Source organism: Chelonoidis abingdonii, chromosome 22 (genome assembly GCF_003597395.2).
Source record: "Chelonoidis abingdonii isolate Lonesome George chromosome 22, CheloAbing_2.0, whole genome shotgun sequence".
In the NCBI taxonomy this organism is placed as follows: domain Eukaryota; kingdom Metazoa; phylum Chordata; order Testudines; family Testudinidae; genus Chelonoidis; species Chelonoidis abingdonii.
Window position 1 is genome coordinate 30,892,925 of NC_133790.1, and position 20,305 is coordinate 30,913,229.

Sequence of the window (20,305 nt, forward strand, 5' to 3'; positions counted from 1 at the left end):
AGTCCTGGGGCACATGGCTCCCTCCCACAAAACCCCCAGCACAGCTGGCACTCACTGGCCCCTTGTTGGCGGTGCCAGCTGAGAAGCTGAGGCTTGAATGGCTCCTGGAGAGAGAGCTTCCCTCCCACTCCTTGAGGCGGGTCTCTCCGGGTCACTGTCAAGCCATCCTGCTGGAAAGCTTACCATGCTGCTACCCACCCTGGGGTTCCACAGGGTTTGCTCTGTGGGGCTGTCACTTCAGCCCCTCCCACAGGCACAAAGGTGACAAGAGACATTAGACACGTTTCTCCTGGCTGGATCAGCCAGGTGCTGGGCTTTCCTACCTGTCCATCTGGAGCTGTGGGCTGCACCGTCTCTGCAGATCAGAACGCTACCACAACCCAGCTCTCATCAGTTCCCAGCACTAGGGAAGTAAAAGCGCAGTGTCACCGAGAAGAAGGAAGCTCGTACCAGGTGGCAGCCTCGGCGGGCACAGACAGCTTGAAATAGCAGCCCCAGCTCCTCTGCATTTCGCTGCAATGGTTTACTTGCAATTTAGCAGTGCCCTGAAAATCCCTCCCTCTTTCACCAGTTCTCACTTGCTTTGATTGCTATTAGCTGTATCCAAGCAGGACATACAAGCTCTATTGTGCCCAGCACAGTGCAAACACCCAGCAAGACGCAAGGTCCCTGCCTTGGAAAGACAACTGTCTATAGTGTGTGTTTGTGGGGTGTGGGGACAAGCAGGTCAGGGGCAGATCTGGGAATGGAGCCCAAGTAATGCCTTAACCACTAGACCGTGCTGCCTTTTAAACTACCTGTTCTTTCTCACTCTCCTGTTTGGTGGTGGTCTCACATTCCACGTCTTCGCATGCCTCCTTCTTCAGCTGAGCGGCAGAGAATTTCCCGGGCAATCACACTGGGCAAGCTGCTGTTTCCAACCCTGCTCTTTTCCCATACACCATAAGCCTTTTGCATGAGATGAGTCAGGACCCTGATCCTGTTACACTCTCCTGTGAAACTGACCTTACACTGCGAGCAGTCCCAGGACATTAACAGGGCGATGGGTGGCTAAGTGAGCATCACTGTTTACTCAATTACCTTTTGCTGCCCCAGGATGGCTGCTGGTCATTGCTAGAGCTACGGGGTGGAACAGAAAGATCGCTGCAGAGCTGGGATGGGGCCGCAACACTGGAAGAGCTCGAGGCCGCGCAAGTCAGGACTGAGATGCCATGTCAGTGGCCAGCACTAGAATAACAGGGAGATTGCAGAACGGTGCAGCAGTGCAAAAACAGCAACAAGCACCACAAGAAATGGTGCCGAGCTGGGCATGGGTGAGCTCCCTTCTGGAATACTGTGTACCAGGCTGGTCACCTGTGTGCAAGAAAGTTGGATTCAAGCTGCAACAGGTGCAGAGATGGGCTGCTAGGCTGGCCAGGGGATGGAAGGCCCATCTCAGGAGAGAAGACTGGAGAGCTTGGCTTGTTCAGCCCAGCAGAGAGAAGGCTGCAGGGGGTTCTGATTGCTCTCTCTGAATGCACTGGGAGGTAAATACCAAGGGAGAAGAGCTATTGGAGCTAAAGGACAATGCTGGCTAAAGAACAAATGATGATAGACTGGCCATGGGTAAACTGAGGTTGGAAATGAGGAGAATGTTTCTACCATCAGAAGAGCGTGGTTCTGGAACAGCCTTCCACCAGGAGCAGGTGGGCAAACAACCAAACGAGTCTGGGATCAAGCTCAGGAAGTGTACGAATGGGATGATATGACGGAGCTGCCTATAATAGCAGGGGCTGGACTCAATGACTCAAAAGGTCCTTTCAAGTCCTAGGTCCTTTGTTCCTAAGACTGGAACAGCAGGAATACTGCAGGTAGGGAACAAAATGCATTGGGATCAGGAGGGACAGGGATTCTATGGCTCAAGCTAGAGCCAAACTGCAATACCGGGGCGTGCAGGGGGGCTGCAGGTCAGAAGTGTGGTGCATTGGCATAACTGTGTGCGGGACCCAGGACTGGAACAACTCTGGCCTGGGCTGTGGTGATGACAGAGCTGGCGTGGGACACTTGACTACCTTCTGGCACGCTGTCTTGCTGCGGCTTTCGCTCACCAGAGTCATTCCGCTTTTCTCAGTACGAAACCAGTGAAAAGTTTTCATCAAATGTCTTGTTACAAATAGTGAAAATAGGTCAGGCTGGTTTCCTGCGAGAACACCTGGGGGGGAGTGATGACGGAAAAACAGCCCTGCCCCCTGCCCGTGGGAAGTTTCTCAGCATTGTAAATGCATCACCTAGCGCTGGATGTTTTCTTTAAAAAGCTGCTGGGGGGTGTGTGAGTGCGTGAGTGTGATCTTGATCTGTGTGTGTATGACAGCGAGTGAAATCCCCCGGATAGGGTTTGTGTGGTGTGGGCTGTGTAGGTGTGTGCATACCCGTGTAGAAGATTCCCATGACTGAGCGTTAGTGTGCGTATCCCTTCCACTGGGGCTGCTCCTCCTCACCTGCCGCTAGGCTTAGCCCGAGCTGATGCTTCCTGCATAGAGCGGGTGAGATTCCCGTGGCAAAGTGTGTGTGCATGCATGTACACATGCATGGGGGGGAGTGAGCTCCCCAGCAGTGTGTGCACGTGCACATGTGCACGGGGTGAGTGTTTGTGAGATCCCCCAGCAGTGTCATTGTACACGTCTGTATGTGAGAGATCTCAGAAGAAGAGTGTGTATCTGTGTGTGTGAGATCCCCATAGAAGTGTGTGTGTGCACATGTATATACACCTACCTGGAAACACTGTCTCTGACCCCTCCATGATGACTAACCTCTGCAACACATGGGGGATCCAAGCTGGTCAGAGATGCTACCTTGGAGACAGCCCTGTCTCAGGCCTCCCTTTGAGAAGCCCAGATGTAAAGGTGCTTGCGAGCAAGAGAGGGGTTTTCAGGGCCCGCGGGAGGTTGGGTGCCGAAGCTGCTCTGTTTTCATTGCAGGAGGTGGGTGAGCGAGAGGGGAAGTGCATTTTCTCACGTCGGCTCTCAAACTCGTGGGTGGACCAGGGGACCACAGGCAGAGTGCGATGTTAGTTTGCATCCCTCCCCAGCTAACCACAGCTGAACAGCCTCTGTGCACCACTTCCTGCACTGCCGAGCAGCTGGCGCCCAGACGCTGGAGCAGTGAGAGACAGAGATCAAAAGAAGAGGAGAAATTCAAGGCAGATTTCAGTAGTGGCTGCCTCAGAGCCAGACCTCACGCCCTTCCCCCAGTTATCAGCTCTCCTGAGTGGCCAAGGCATGAGTGGAGGACAAGTGTGTCCATCCTAAACGAGGGTCACAGGGAAAAGGCTCGTTCCTCTCCCCGATTCACTGTAAGTCCTTTGCTAAGGACATATCGAGAATCTCTGGACTGCGAAAGCCCTCCAGGCTGAGGGGATGCAGGCAGCTGCAGCCATGCAGTAGTCACCTGGTTGGTGACAGATCAGGGTCTCCTGAGAGTAGAAGAGAGGTGAGGTGATGGGTTGGGCGTGGGAAACAGAGAGTAACTGAGGCTCAAAGATTTTCTCACCGACAAACAGATGTTCCCACGTGCAAAGCAAAAGCGAAGATGACAAATACAAAGCTTCCACCACAGCTGCACTGCTGACTCAAATTGAGCCTCCAGCTCAGTTTCCCTCCTGCCTCCACTCCAGTCGTTCTCAAGCGCTTCTCCATCAGCTCCCTTTCAGAGGTGGTTTCTCAGACTCCATGGAGCAACCCAACCTGTAGAATTCAGATCTAGACCTTGTTTTTGAATGCCCCAACATTTGAGTCTGGGGTGGGGAGGATTTGAGGGTTGGGTTTGGCCCATTATAGGCAGCAGCTGCAAAATTTAGATCCTGGGTTTAGATTGTGACATCCCATTTCCCACCTTGAGGGTCAGGATGGATCGTCCTTTGCTTTCAGCCCAACTCTGAAATTCACAGTATAGTGTCTATTGCACAAGCAATACCCTCATCTCTATTTACAATGGATAAGGCCAAGGGCTACTCGCCATGACACCAACTTTTCTGCTCCCCCAAGGCCCCATCCCAGCACTCTACTAACTGGAATTCATAGAAATCAGACCCAGAAGGGACATCCAATGCAGCTGCTGCTGCTGCTGCTGGCTTCTCCTCCATGCTGTCCCCAGGTATGTGGTCTTGTCTCTCTGCTCATGTCTCAATGACCTTTCCTGACTGCTCCATTTTCTAAATGCTCTTGTGGCTTGAAGGTACGTGATCTAACCAGGGCTGTCCAGAGGATTCAGGGGGCCTGGGGCAAAGCAGGGGAGCTGCGGCGCTTGTACTCACCCGGTGGCAGTCCGGGTCTTCGGCGGCGGGGGCCCTTCAGTCGCTTCACGTCTTCGGCAGCACTGAAGGGCACCCCACCACCACAATGCTGGCCGAAGACCTGGACCGCTGCCAGGCCAGGACTCGCAGGGCCCCTGCAGGGCCTGGGGAAAATTGCCCCATTTACCACCCCCCCCCTGCTGCCCTGGATTTAACCTGTATTTCTTTGATCCATTGTTGGGCAACCTTGACTAAGTCTTCAGCATCCTTTGTATTCTCTCTTAACTCTATGCACAGAGCTATTACAATACCCTCAGCCTTCCTTTCCTCTGGGAGCCCAGCCCCTTTAGCCCTTCCTATCATGTTGGACCTTTCCACACACTGATCCTGATCACTTTTCTTTGCATCCTCTCATTTATCTCTATCCAGTTAGCTGCCCAGCAATGCACAGAGTGGACCAGATCCTCAGTGGCTACAAAAGAGCTACATCGACAGAGCTATACAGATTTGCACCGGCTCAGGATATGACCCAGCAGTCCTCCAAGTAGTACCCCACCAGGGTAGTGGGCTCCTCTGCAGTCTTCCATGTAACTCTTTTCTGCACAATCTCCTGCTGATCTTTTCCTTTTTCATTACAGCCAGACACTGCAAATCTGTATTTAATCGCTCCCCTACCATCCCCTTCCAAATCCCTTTCTGTACTGCCACTGCCCTAGCACCACTGACTCAGGTCCTCTTGTTTGTCCTCCATCACAGCAGTGACCAGCGGCTCAGCTGGGATCCAGGCCCGCACTGGGCTGGAAGCTATCCAAACACAAGGAAAAGGCAATCCTTGCCCTGAGACGTTTACAGGGCAGGAGGAGAACAAGAGGGGAAGTCATTTGCTCAAGGACACAGAGCAGGTGCGGCAGGTTGGAATTAGGGTCCAGGTCCCCAGACTCCCACGTCAGTGCCCTACCCACTGCCTCTCAGTTACAGAGCATTGCATTCTCCCGTATTAAAGCCCCTTTGCTCAGCCCTTTAAATCTCCTTTCTTCCTGCCCTCTCACTCTTCCTGTCCTCATGGCACTTGGGATGCCTCCTCTTCACCTGAAACACACAATGTACTGCCTGTGCCGGACCATTTATAAAGATATTGCACACCAGCCAGCCCAGCACTGACCCCAGAGGGAATCCACCTACTGCTGCCAGCCATTGGGATTCTGCTGACGCCAGGGAGCTGGCTGTTTGCTATTTGTGGGCCGATTCCTCCCTCATGCAGGGCTCTAGCGCTCAAAACATTCAACTCAAATCAAAATCCTTGAGATCTGGGCATCTCCCACATCTGCCACCTTTGTGGCTTGATGGTAGGAAGCCCGAGTGTGTTCATAGATTATAAAGCCAGAAAGCACCATTGTGATCAGCTAGTCTGATCTCCCGTCTAACTAACCCAGGAGGTCTGTTCTCAGGGAAACCAGGCTATTACTCACTAGAGTATTGGCACCTGTATGCGTTACTTAGTAATTCCTTTCTGATTAGATCCAGTCAGTATGGATTCACCACGGGCACATCATGCCTGACTAACCTAATTGCCTTCTATGAGGAGATAACTGGCTCTGTGGATGAGGGGAAAGCAGTAGATGTGTCATTCCTTGACTTTAGCAAAGCTTTTGGTACGGTCTCCCACAGTATTCTTGCTGGCAAGTTAAAGAAGTATGGGCTGGATGAGTGGACAGGTGTGAAAATAACTTAAAGGACTTACTGGTACTCCAGAGTCCTGCGGAGGGGGAGGGGCCTCAACTGGCAGAGAGGTGGCCTCTATCAGAAGAGGTGGGACCTTTAAATCCTGGGGCTTTTAAATCAGGATTTAAAGGGCTCAGGGATTCAGCTGAAGCTAGGAGCCAGGCCCTTTAAATTAACCCCGGAGCTACCAGCTGCAGAGGCGGCTGGGAGCCCTGGGGTTTGGGCAGGGGTGAAAGTAATTTACATTTCTTACCCATATGGTCCAATCGCAAGCAACCCACCTCTCCTACATACTTCATGGATCCCTCCCATTGCATGAGATAGACAGAGAAATATATAGCTACTGTTACTCTATCAGTACTGTCTGTAATAAACTTTACTATTGGAATAAGCCTGAAAAATGAAAACCACTGTCACATTTTTCTTTGTGTTTCCCTCCTCCTCCTCCAGCCAGGCTGCTGATGCAGGCTCTGTGCTTTCTCTCTGCATGGCACTCAGCAGCTGCTGCAGAGGCTTCCCCTCTAGTTTGCAGCAAGGAGACTGCCTCCTGCATAAAAACAGTTTAAACTCGTTGTTCCCTGATGGTTCAGCCCCAGGGTTAAGAGGTTTTCTGGCATCTTTGTTAATTCACTCCCATTTTAGGGGGAGGGCAGGAGAAGCTTGTGTGTGACCATGGCAGGGGCAGTTTTTTCTGCCTCCTGGATGAGGGATCTCCAATACTACTAAAATAAATAGTAGGGGCCGGTTGGTGGGGTCGAGGCAGTCAGCGACAGGCTGCAGCTGCATTGTTGTGACAACACACATTCATACCTACACATACAATATGTGTATGAATGTGTCTAAACAATGGCAGCTGCAGCCTGCCACCGACCATCAGTGACCCCAGCAACCAGCCCCTGTGGGCTGCTGCCTGCAGATAGCAGCAGGTGCCGCTGGGCTGGGTCTGCCAAGGAGTAAGTAACCAGGGCAAGAACCACAGCAGCCAGCAGGGAGGAGCCGGGGGGAGAGAGGAAGGAGGAAAAGTCAGGGGTGAATGAAGGACACTGGAAAGCCTTCTGAAATATACAAGATATTTAAAGAAGTTTTATCAGTTTCAGCCTCTGCCACTCTGCAGGCAGGACAAAACAAAAAGAGATCTGAGATTGGACCTCTGTCCTAAGGACATTTCAGGTCTTTAAATCAATATGAGAAAGAGGGTGGATTGGAATGAAACATACTATTTCTTTCAAGGAGGCACAATATTTCGCTGAATATTCAGTTTTCCCCTCCAATCCCTTTGTGGTTTTGTCTATGGGGGCTACTTGCTTTCCCTGTAATCTTTAGTTGTCTGTAGCAAAATTGCTTTGCCCAAAATAAACCCTGATCATCATGACACATCTTTCCACCATATTCTCCATGTTTTGTGTGTTTTTTTTTTAAAACAGTAACATTTCAAAGAGATCTGCAAGTAGTTTGACATCACAACCATGATCCTCTGCTGTGGAGGGAATGGGAGAGATTTGAATTGGAAATGGTTCCTGATTTGATTGTGTTTAGGAGATCCCCTTATCCCGGGGCAGCAAAAAACTGCCCTGCCATGGTCACTGTAACGTTCGTCGGGGGGCTACGGGCCTACCCCTGGGTGCTCTGCAAGAATGAGGCCCACACAGCGTGAGTTATTGGCTTTAATGAAGGTACGTGACACACCCGCAACGGGACTCCGGCCCGTGCTGTCACGGAGGCGGAGAACCAGCACCGAAGCTAGATCGGCCTGGGTCAGAGTCAAAGGCGGGACCAGGAGCATACAGCTATATATACACAATCAAAGCAGAAGGGCTCCCACAGGCTAGTCCGCCCTTTGGCCTAAGGCCATACAAACTGGGTTTAACCAGTTAAAAGCAAGTTATTAACTGGCATGCCGTGTCTACAATGACCGCCACTTCAGCAACAGGGGCTTTCACAAGGCCGCGAGAAAGCGGAAATACCCTAGCTAGGCCATGACAGCAGTCTTTCGCAGTCCCTACAGTCCACACACCAACAACAACTGGGAGTGAAATTACAAGGATGCCAGAAACAGCTCCTAACTCTGGGCACTGAATTGTACAGGGAACAGCTGAGTTTAAACTGTTCTTTGTGCAGGCAGCAATAGCAGGCATCTCAGCCAGTCTACTGGCAAGCTAGAGCCTAAGAGGAAAACCCCTGCTGGGGAATGGGGAGGAATTCAAGCCTTGTCCCCAGCCTGGCTGGAGGAGGGGGGGAGGAGACAAGAAACCATGTGACAGTGAGTTTTCCCCTTCCACCTGCTTTTATTAACTCAGAATTCAAGCTGTGCAGCCAAATGCTGTGATTGTGTTGTATATATAGTAGGAAAGATCCCCTCATCCCCGGGGGCAGACAGGCTGCCCTGTCATGTCAACACACCCCTCCCGTTGACCCCCTTCCCCAGCTACTGTGAGTGAATAACAAGGAGGCCAGAAACCTAGCCCTGGGGGCTGAACCATCAGGGACAGCTGAATAACTTTCTCATGCGGAGCAGGCTTCTCTTCCCTCCCTCAGTCAGTCTCCTTTTCTTACCGGTCCTCCGTACCGGCGCGTACTAGCTTACTTTACCTCTGTGAGTGATTATAAGGGGATAGAAAGCTGGCTAGATCGTCGGCTCCAACGGTAGTGATCAATGGCTCCATGTCTAGTTGGCAGCCGGTGATCAAGCGGAGTGCCCCAAAGGTCAGTCCTGGGGCCAGTTTTGTTCAATATCTTCATTAATGATCTGGGGATGGCCTGGATTGCACCCTCAGCAAGTCTGCAGATGACACTAAATCTGGGAGAGTGTAGATAGGCTGGAGGAGGGATAGGATACAGAGTGACCTAGACCAATTAGAGGATTGGGCCAAGAGAAATCTGATGGTTCAATCAAAGAACAAATGCAGAGTCCTGCACTTTGATGGAGAATCCCATTTCACTGCTACAGAATAGGGACCAAATGGCTAGGCAGCAGTCTGCAGAAAGACCCTAGGGGTTACGATTGGATGAGAAGCTGGATATGAGTCGACAGTGGCCCTTGGCTGCCAAGAAGGCTAATGGCATTTTTGGCTCATAATAGGGGCATTGGGCAAGCAGATGGAGAGACATGATCTTCCCTTTATTCGACATTGGTAGCCCATCTGGAGTACTGGTCCAAGTTTGGCCCACACCTTTCAAGAAGGATGTGGAAAAATTGGAAAGAGTCCAGCGGAGGGCAACAAAAAGGATTAGGGGTCTGGAGCACATGACTTACGAGGAGAGGCTGAGGGAACTGGGATTATTTAGTCTGCAGAAGAGAAGAATGAGAGAGGATTTGATAGCTACTTTCAACTACCTGAAAGGGGGTTCCAAAGAGGAGGGATCTAGATTGTTCTCAGTGGTAGCAGATGACAGAACAAGGAGTAATGGTCTCAAGTTGCAGGGGGGAGGTCTAGGTTGGATATTAGGAAACACTATTTCACTAGGAGGGTGGTGAAGCACTGGAATGGGTTAGCTAGGGAGGTGGTGGAATCTCCATCCTTAGAGGTTTTTAAGGTCAGGCTTGACAAAGCCCTGGCTGGGATGATTTACCTGGGGACTGGTCCTGCTTTGAGCAGGGGGTGGGACTAGATGAGGTCCCTTCCAACTCTGATATTCCATGATTCTATGATTTGTTCCCACCTAACCAGTCAGCTACGTTCTGGGTTGTATCCTCCTCCACCCTGGCAAAGGCACTTTAGTACTGATGAGAAGTAAAGTTCTGGGAGCCCCTTGGAGACCACAACTCTTTGTTTATGTGCAGAACAGATAGAGCACAATGAAAACTCCTCCCCTGCCACACTGCCTGCATGCCCGGACTCTGACCTGGAAGGGTGACCATTCATCTTCCATGCCGCATTCAGTCCTTGCCTCCTATGCTGACAACCCCACCCAGGGTGAGCGAATTGCAGCCTGGGTGATGTCAGAACTGGACTGAGACCTGCCAGTTCATTTCACACAGGCCATCAGCTGACATGGACTGGGCTCGAGCCAGAAATCTCTATGGGCCATTTCCAGTCTCTGGACTCATCTCCTCCCCATCTCCTTTCCCCGTTTGAAGGCTGCTCTCAGACCCCCCCGAGGCCTGGGGAGAGTTTTGGATATGAAGTGGCAGAAACAGAGGGCTGAAGAAGGTGGAATAGTCTGAATTTCCCATTCAGGGAGTGTTGATGGATTGCATCTGTCTGCTTGGAATTGATGGGCCAGATCCTCAGCTGATGTAAATCAGCAGCTCCACTGAGTCAATGAGGCTATGCTGAGCCCAGGAGGGCTTCCACTATAAAACATACATGTTCTTTTCTTGTCGTGTGGTACCACACCTGTTGGCAATGAGTTATTGGGGTGAACTGACGAACCCTTTCTGCCCCCAGAAACCCCTGTGCCAGCACTAGATCAACCGCACTGGAGGGCTAATCTTCCCCAGGCTGCCCTGGTCTCTCCAGCTCTGCAATGTTCCATCACATCCCTCCCCACCTCCATGCTGAGAGGCTCTCAGTTGGGTATGAATATATACACAGCCCCTAGGTGTTAGTGAGGCGGGGCTGGGGACTGCAATTGCCTCACTCATGGCCTTGGATTAACTGTGGTTTTACAGTTAATCCAATCGGGTTTATCTCCCTCGCTCCTGGGGACTGAAAACAGGCACTGGTTTGCCTGAGGGGGCCAGGGCCAAAAAGCAGAACTAAGGAGGGGAGGAGAAAGATAGAGAGACACCTGTGGAATGGGAAGAGCTCAGGAAGTGGAAGGAAAAGGAAGCCCCCAGATGGTGAGGAATGCAAGAGGCTTGTCAAGTGAATGCTGCAGAATTAAATGGAAGCCAAGGGAGTGAGGGCTGCTGAGAGGGACCACACGGGAGGGAGCAGAACACGGGGCCTGTAGGATTGACCTAGGGGGACACTCACCTGGCAAGCCTGCTGAGGATCTAGTTTAGACTCATCTGCAGCTCCCTCATCCCCAGGGGGCTAGCTCCTCAGCTGTGTAAATCAGCATCGTTCCACTGACTTCAGTGGAGTTCTACCAACTGGCACCAGCTAAGGAGCTGGCCCTCTCTGTTTAATTCACAGGGGACAGGCCAGGAAAGAGCCTCTAGTTAGATATAACAATGTAGAAAGCTTCTTACATTGGGAAAAGTCCCCAGGGAACCCGCCTTGCCCTCAGCGAGCTTCCCTGGGGTACCCAAGAGCAGAACGTGCTCCACTGCCTTGGAGTGATTTGGAGATAGGCTGGTGTTGCCAGGGCTTCGAGGGATCTCAGAGAGTTGCCCGGTTCATCACAGACAGAGGTTATGAGAGTCAGGCTAGGACAGCTTGTTCCAAATTCCAATACATTTCTCAGGCTGATTGGAGAAGGGCTGGGGGTGGCTCTGCTGCTCAGTGTGCAAAGCAGAGGAGGGAACAAGGGGGAACAGCTGAAAAGCAGGGAGGTGGAAGTCGTGTCTGAGTCAGGCTGGCTTTGCTTTTGTTAGGTGTTACTGAGGGGCAGTTCTTGAGTCTGTGTGATCCAGACTAACTGACTATGATGGTCCTGGGATGAATGTGCTAGCCTTGCTGACTGCCTATTGTATCACAGAATATCAGGGTTGGAAGGGACCTCAGGAGGTATCTAGTCCAACCCCCTGCTCAAAGCAGGGCCAATCCCCAGACAGATTTTTGCCCCAAATGGCCCCCTCAAGGACTGAGCTCACAACGCTGGGTTTAGCAGGCCAATGCTCAAACCACTGAGCTATCCCTCCCCCACTGTATGGGTTCTGGGGCAGCTCCTCAACTCATGGGACTCAGCATAGCTCCATTATTTCAGCACATCTGGGCCAAGTTACACGAGTTGAGGATCTGACCCTAGCTAGCAAAGATATTTCTCAGGCATCTACCAGCCTGGTATCTAAGCCCAAATATTGACTAGGGATGGACCCAGAATAATGATGAAGCCCAGTCCAATATGAAGAATAATATTCTAGCTTTTTATAGCACCTTACATTCATAGATCTCAAAGCACTCTACAAAGAAGGTCAATATCATTTACAGATGGGAAAACTGAGGCTCTGAGAGGTGAAATGACTTGTCCAGGGTCACCCAGCAGGCCAATGGCAGAGCCAGGAAGAGAACCCAGGTCTCCCAAGTCCCAGCCTAGTGGTCTACCCTGCCCAGTGAAGCTGATCTCTGATTGGCAATAACAGCACTACCCAACCCAAGAGCTCTACAGTCTGACAGCAAACCCAGATAAACCCATGGGATTAACGTCCAACCGGACATGAACACAGAGTCATGCCCCTGCATCTCCAGCATGTCTCATGGTATGGTTGCAAGGAGCATCAGACCCTGAGAAGAACACAGATGGCCCCTGCTGGGCTCTGCAAGCCCACTGGAAGCACTGCTCAGACTTGGCTGCATCGCTCCTCCCAGCACAGAGAGCACGGACTGAGCCCCTGCACACACCACACCAAAGCTCTGGATTATTTTGACTGGGTCTACAGCCCTGGCAAGGCACCTCCCTCTGAGCCTTGCTGCTAGTGTTACTGGGGCTCCCTTCCCGTATCCCTCCTCTCCCTCCATCCGCATCCCTCCACATCCCTCCCTTCCCTCCCCATCCCTGCCCTCCATCCCCAGGCCTTCCTTCTATCCATCCATCCATAGCCATCCCTCCTCCATCTCTCCTTTCCCATCCCTCTCCTCCTTCCCCATCTCTCTCCTCCACCCATCACCTCTATCCCTCCATCCCAGTCCTCATCCCTCCTTCCCATCCACTCACTCTATCCATCTGTCTATCTAGCTACAGTCCATTGAGCCGCTGGGGAGGTTGATGGGCCCTAGCACTGCAAATTAAGGATTCACTAAATCAGATCGGGGCGGGGGGACTAGGGATGGAGAAGGAACGAGACTGGGAGATTGAGAGCGAGAAGCAGGAGCTGACACTTAGCAATGCCGGGAGAATCCCCTTGTGTTTACAGCCCACTGCACCTGGACCCGGTTGCCACAGCAACAAGACCACACAACTTTCAGCGCACAAAGCCGACCCCTCAGGTAGGCAGCCTGACCCCCAGTGACAGTTGGACACCCCTCTCCCCCAGCTCTTCAGCTCTGCATGGAGGCTCCGGGGTGGGCGGTTGCAAGCAGGGGCGGCTCTAGCTTTTTTGCTGTGCAGCCTTCGACGGCTTGTCAGCAGGAGGTCCCCGGTCCCGCAGATTTGGCGCCTTGCCTGTGGCAGGTCCCCGGTCCTGCAGATTTGGCAGCTTGCTTGCAGGAGGTCCCTGGTTCTGCAGATTTGGCAGCTTGCCTGCGGGAGGTCCCCGGTCCCGCAGATTTGGCGGCTTGCCTGCAGGAGGTCCACCAGTCCCGTGCCTTTGGTGTACCCGCCGCCAAACTGCCGCCGAATCTGCGGGACCGGTGGACCTCCTGCAGACAAGCCGCTGAAGGTTGCCTGACTGCCACCCTCACAGGGACTGGCAGGGCGCCCCCATGGCTTGCCGCCCCAGACATGTGCTTGCAGCGCTGGTGCCTGGAGCCGCCGCTGGTTGCATGGCCCAGGCTCTGCAAGGCTGCATGGCAGGGCACAGCACCTGACATCCTTCTTGGAACAACAGCCCTTTCTGTCTCCCCTTGGCCCGGGCCAGCACCTGCCAGTTCAGGGCTGCTCAGAAATACCAGCTGCTGTCTCCAGCACAGGCTGTCCCTGTTCTCATCAGCTACCGGCCCCAGAGCCGGGTCTATGGTCAGTGCTCCATGTTGCTGGCCACGTGGGGCTGCACACCCTGCAGAGGTGGGATGAGCTTCTGGGCTGGAGTGGATCTGCAACAACCCCTTTGACTGAGCTAATGGGGCCCAGGAGGGACCCCACACAGTCCACTTAGGCACAGGATGGCTACCACGCCCATGGGCCTAGAAGTTCAAAAGGGGGGAGGTTTCCTCTGCCCAGACTGGACTGAGCTTTCGTGAGCTACAGCTCACTTCTTCAGATGCACAGAATGGAACACACAGACAGGAGATATTTATACATACAGAGAACATGAAAAGGTGGAAGTACGCGTACCAACAGGAAGAGTCTAATCAATTGAGATGAGCTATCCTCAGCAGGGGAAAAAAAACTTTTGAAGTGATAATTAAGATGACCCATAGAAGGTGTGAGGAGAACTTAACATAAGGAAATAGATTCAATTAGTGTAATGTATGTATACATTCTCTGTATGTACAAATATCTCCTGTCTGTGTGTTCCATTCTGTGCATCCGAAGAAGTGAGCTGTATGTTCTCTGTATGTATAAATCTCTCCTGTCTGTGTGTTCCATTCTGTGCATCCGAAGAAGTGAGCTGTAGCTCACGAAAGCTCATGCTGAAATAAATTTGTTAGCGTCTAAGGTGCCACAAGTACTCCTGTTCTTTTTGCGGACACAGACTAACACAGCTGCTACTCTTAAACCAGACTGGACTGTGTATGTTACTGGGAAGAAGGACATGGAGGAGAGAGGAACAGACGGATGTTGATGGGGCCAGGGTGACTTCAACTAGGTTATATTCTTGTCAAGTTCCAGGACTGCCCACCACACCCAGCTCTTCCCTTCCCATCCCACCCTGGTGCCAGCCACCCTGGCCCTCCTCTCGTGGTCGGTGACTGGTTCCATGTGGAAAGCCCTCCCATGAATTCATCCTGGCTTTCCCCACTGGAAGTAGGGGAGGGGTGTAGCACCGTGTGTGGGCCCTCGGGGAGCTGCGTGGAGCTAGTCACGAATGTCAGGCTCTCTGACAATGAACACACCTAAAGAACAATGCAGATCCCCCTCCAGGAAATACCAAGTGACACAGGCCCCTCTTTGGACAGGATGGAAGCCTGGAAAAGGGTGACACGTGATCACATAGAACAGTGTCTGCACAAGTCCGCAGTCACGGCCATGGAACTGCTCTCTCCATATATTTGATCTATAAGGCACAGAATCCCCATGTCACCTTCAGGAATGGCGGGGTTCCCCCCAGGGCAGGGCTAGATGCCATTGGTGGAGCAGAGGAGGGTTATCAAGATTGACAGAACATGAAAACTGAATCCCACCAGGGAGGGGTGTTCCTTCCACGCCAGGTTTGGACTCCACTAGCCAAGTAGCATAGCGGACACCAGGCATCTGGTTCTCCTCTCACTTACACTGGCTTGACCCCAGTGTTACATCACTGACACCAGTGAAGTCACTCCTGATTTACCCAGGCGTAAGAGAGAAGAGAATCAGGCCAATGTTTGAAAGAACAGAAACTGAATTCCATCATCTACTCAGGAGGGTGCGTCTGCTCCAGATGAGAGCTGAGGGTGTCTGAGTGCAACAGGGCAGAGAATGCCAGACTACATAAACATGCAGGCCATATATCACCATAGGCATTATGGCTGAGGGGCACTGGACCATTTTAACAGCCCTATAATGTGACCTGGCTCCACATCTGCCCTTCAGTAGCTACCCCCACTGCCTCGCCACTGAAGCCACAAGAGGTAAGGATCCTTACCCTGGTGGGATGGAGGTCCTGGTACTCAGTATTGCAACCTGTTGCGTGCCAGGCCTGTTCAGGTTGTTCTGCCCAGGAAGATGGGTGCCAGTGGGAGCGCTCTGGCTTCGGGAGAAGGTGGTCACTTGCATGCCGCTAGGGGACCGGACCTGCTCCATCTTAGCTGTCCCCCCAGTTGCCATGGTGCCCGCAGACCACAATGCTGTGCTGTTGAAAGTGTTGCTCTGCCTAACAGTCAGAGTCCCATTGCTGTTCCCCACATACACCTTCCTCCGCTGCGAGGCCAGGATGGCATTGGAGGCTGCCCTGGTGCTATTGACCAGAAGGCACTGCTGGCAGGAACACGGCTGCCCGGAGTTGGTGCCCACAGGCCAGGACTGGGACTTGGGGATGGAGCCCATGGTGAGCGGGTATGCCAGGTCCATGCGGCGCCGGAGTCGGCGCTTCCGCTGTGTCTGCCGGTTCATCTGTGACATGCTATTGAAGTAGATCAGGTAGCAGAAGCCCAGAGAGGAGAGGTCCAGCCACGGATGCTGCTTCTCATAGGCATTCTGGATGGTGATGCAAATATCCATGTCATACGGGGTCCAGGAGTTGTTGTCGTTCTCCCACTCCCACACGATACCCTTCCCAGGGGCTGAGGAGGGGTCATAGAAGTTCCTCCTCACTGGGCGCATGGTCCCTGGGGGAAGGAAGAACACAGAAAAGGGACGTTGAGTTCCTCTGCATGGGTCAAACACACTAGTTCGTGTGAAGAATGGAGCCCTCCGAGGTGAGCCTGGCCAATCCAGGTCAGCCTGGGCGACTTCTCCAGGTGAGACAGGATTGCATACACTGGGATGGTCCTTCAAGCCCTGGTTTTCCTAACACTTGAGCAGAGCTTGTTCCCAGCTATCACCCTGGGCTTTTTACACCCATCAGGGCCAGATCCTCAGCTGGTGTAAATCACAGCTGATTTCAATGCAGCAATACCAACTTACACCCACAGAGATTCTGGCCCTCTAGAATTATTGGAAGCAAAACCCACTTACTATATTACAAACAGCTCTATCCTGAGCCCAATCCGCCCCTCGCCCCGGGGTAGGCATGGGGTTACCCTGGCTTTACTCCAAGCTGATGCCAGGGTACTTCCACTGGAATCCAGAGTGGTACTGGAGTAACAGAGCGGCAAGTCAGAGCCTGGGCATCAAGGTCAGCATAGGGAGTGGCAGAACACGGCTCTCCCACCGTAGTGGGGCTGAGCCCTGATTTGGGGGGCCCACCCTGGAACAGGTAGGGGGTTCAGTCTCAATGGGCCATTCAGTGCTTGGTTCAGCCGCCAACCAGGAGCCAGTAAGTGTTAACTAGTGACAATGGATTTTGTGGGTTCAATACCTGAGCCCTAGGAACTGGTCTGAACAAACTCACTCCACACAAGCTATGGAACACCAGCACTTTGACTCAGCTAGAGTCAGTGACCTACCTGTGAAAGGTTCCATTTCCCTGGTACCAACCACACAAGCCACAGAAGGCCCCCACATATTGCATAAGCCATTGGCCATGGAGCCCCACACACACACACCACATCAGGCTCCAACAGGATCAAAAAATGTACACCTGGTTTTCAGTCTGAATGTGTCTGGCTTCAACTACCAGCCATGGGACCATGTTAGACCATTCCCTGCTAGAGTGGAGTGCTTATTAGTAAATACTGGTTTCCCATGTAGGTACTTATAGACTGTGGTCAAGTCACCCCTGAACCTTCTCTTTGGGTACGTCTACACTGCAATAAAGGACCCGTGGCAAGGCCACGACTGGCCCAGGTCGGCTCACTTGGGCTTGGGGGGCTTCGGCTGCAGGACTAAAAATTGCTGTGTAGACGTTTGGGCTCGGTCTGGAGCCCAGCCTCTGAGACCCCATGAGTGGGGAGGGTCTCAGAGCCTATGCTTTTTACTGACCCTTCTCCAATTTATCAACATCTGCCTTGAACTGTGGGCACCAGAACTGGACATGGGATTCAGCAGTGGTCACACAAATACAGAGGTGAAATAACCTCTCTGCTCCTACTTGAGATGCCCTTGTTCATATATTCCAGAACTGCGTTGGCTCTTTTGGGCACAGTGTCGCACCCGGAGCTCACATTCAGCTGATTAGCCACCACGACCCCCAAATCAATTTTAGAGTCACTGCGCCCCAGGATAGAGTCCCCCACCCAGTAAGTACAGCTGACATTCTTTGTTCCTAGGTGTGTACATTTACATAGAGCCATATGAAAATACATATAGTTTGCTTGCACCATTTACCAAGAAATCCAGAACACTCTGAATCAGTGACCTGTCCTCTTCATTATTTTCCACTCCCTCAATTTTTGTGGGAAAGGACAGTAATTAGGGAACTGTTGCCTCAGTGTGAAACAAGGCAGCACACCTGAGACTCTGGGCTTACACCCGTGCTGCCGCTTACGCTGCCACGTCTCCATTGCTATTTTTAGCTAGATTAGAGCTAGCGCGGGTGTGTCAGCCCCAGCTGCCATCACGCCTTCGACTGCACTGTAGACAGACTACGTGGTGCCCTGAATCCCCTTTGGCAGGATACCCATGGCTGTCGCTTGGTTCACTGGAAACCCAAGTGAGCTGCTGTGAACACAGGAATCTGGTGACTGTATTAATATCAAGGCCTTGTCTACACTGGGGTTTCAGCCACTGGCATAGCTGCACCGGTGCCATCCCTCATGTAGGCACACGATACCAGCACAGCATGATTCGAATTGGAGCAGGCTGCCCCACCTTCAACCATGTCTACACTAGCTGGTTGTACCAATGCAACTCCACTAGTGGCTGAAATCCCTGGGCAGATGTGGCCTTAAGTGAAAGGAAATCAGTCAGATCAAAAGAATAATGGACACAAATCTGACATCAGGAATCATAACATTCAAACACCAGTCGGAAAACACTTCAACCTCTCTGGTCACTCAATAACAGACTTAAAGGAGACAATTTTGCAACAGAAAAGCTTCAAAAACAGACTCCAACGAGAAACTGCTGAACTGGAATTAATTTGCAAACTAGATACCATTAATTTAGGCTTGAATAGAGACTGGGAGTGGCTGGGTCATTACACAAATTGCTTCTGTTTCCCCATGTTAAGTATCCTCACATCTTCTTGTCAACTGTCTGAAATGGGTCATCTTGATTATCACTACAAAAGTTTTTTTTCTCCTGCTGATAATAGCTCATCTTAATTAATTAGCCTCTTAGAGTTGGTATGGCGGCTCCCACCTTTTCATGTTCTCTGTATGTGTATATATCTCCTTATTATATGTTCCATTCTATGCATCCGAAGAAGTGGGTTGTAGCCCACGAAAGCTAATGCTGAAATAAATGTGTTAGTCTCTAAGGTGCCACAAGTCCTCCTGTTCTTTTAGCCAGATCAATGTTTCTAGCACTCTTACTACTCCACCCTGCACCCACATTTTCTGGTCTCCTTCTCTTCCCCCCGCCCCCCATCTTCAAAGGAGACTGAAAGAGAGAGAGAGATTATGGAAAATGAGAGCGAGAGCGAACCGGCTGCTCTGTCTAGGTAGTACCACACGGGAGGGAGCAGTGATGGATGAAGAGGGCAGGATGTGGAGGCTGGCAGTGAAGAGCTGCTGCCCTCCTCTCTGCAATGCAGCTCATTTGGATGTGGCATGGCTGGTATAAAAGGGTCACAGAGCTCTGCAGCTGCTGCAGGTGAGTGCCAGTACTTTCTGCAGGCTCCCATGCAGCAGGCAACAGTGCGCCCCAAGTTGTTGGGGACTTACAATGAGCAGAGTTCAGGGCACTGGGAGTCTTGGCTGGGGGGCTGGATTGTTTCGTTACAGAGGAGATTGTGTGGATCATTGGCTGGAGGGGAAGATGAGTCTTTCGACATGAACTGAAGAGACAGCTTGGGAGGAGAGTTCAGGTTCCTCCTTGGCCAGGAGGTCTCAGCATAGACCAGCCTGAACCAAACCCCAGATCCAAAGAGGTCCCAGCTTTGGGGAGAGCTGAGACCTAACTGAGGACACAGATCTGAAGGCTGCACCACTCCTTGGTCCCTTATCTAGTTTTAAACACTTACAACGCAGCGAATGATTAGAGTGCTTGGCTAGCTGGAATCTCCTAGCCCCGGCCCTCCTTTTCCAACCGGGGTGCGCTGCGCCTTGTTCGGGGTGCGCTGCGCCTTGTTCGGGGTGCGCTGCGCCTTGTCTGGGATGCACTGGGCCTTGTTTGGGGTGCAGAGAGAGGGGTAACGAGAAGCAGACGTCCATTCGGATAGAATTATTGATGCTACTGCACTGGCCAGCTTGGACTAGGCCTCTGAAGGGGCTGAGAGGGGTGGAGAACTGGGCTTGCCAGAGGTTATTCCAACAGCAGCAGTTCACACATGGGAACATAGAGCCTGTTCCAGAACTGGGTTTTCCAAGCCCTTCCAGCGGAGGGATAACTGACAAGGAGAAAGGTGGAGCTGAGGGCAGGGAGGCAACCTGATTGGTTTCAATCACTGGCCCTGCCCATGCTGGCAGCTAGCCAATAAATCCACTGGCTGATCACTGATCACTGCCACTGACTAATCCTGCAATCTGGTGGCGCCACCTGCTCTTAAGGGTCCTGACACTTCCCATTATAAAACTCTGTTCTCAGTTGCTAAGACCTTTGCCAAACTCCAGCTTCATTAGATTTCCCATGCCAGGGGTCTGCCTTAGGCTGATTTTTTAGGGTAGGTTTTGGCAAAAATGGCTCAGCTGTTTCTGAGAACGAGATTAAGGGGAAATACATTATTTTGTCCATGTTAAAAAAAATTCTTACAACCGTTTGGTTGAG

General features: G+C 52.0%; 1 protein-coding gene across 1 annotated transcript in view; it reads right to left on the reverse strand.

Moving 5' to 3' along the window:
- DTX1 (deltex E3 ubiquitin ligase 1) overlaps nt 1-20,305 on the reverse strand; it is a 99,682-nt gene that overhangs the window by 36,032 nt on the left and 43,345 nt on the right. Inside the window, exon 3 of the mRNA XM_032805167.2 lies at nt 15,483-16,164. Coding sequence (XP_032661058.1) covers nt 15,483-16,164 — 682 coding nt within the window. The remainder of the gene's footprint in view (nt 1-15,482; nt 16,165-20,305) is intronic.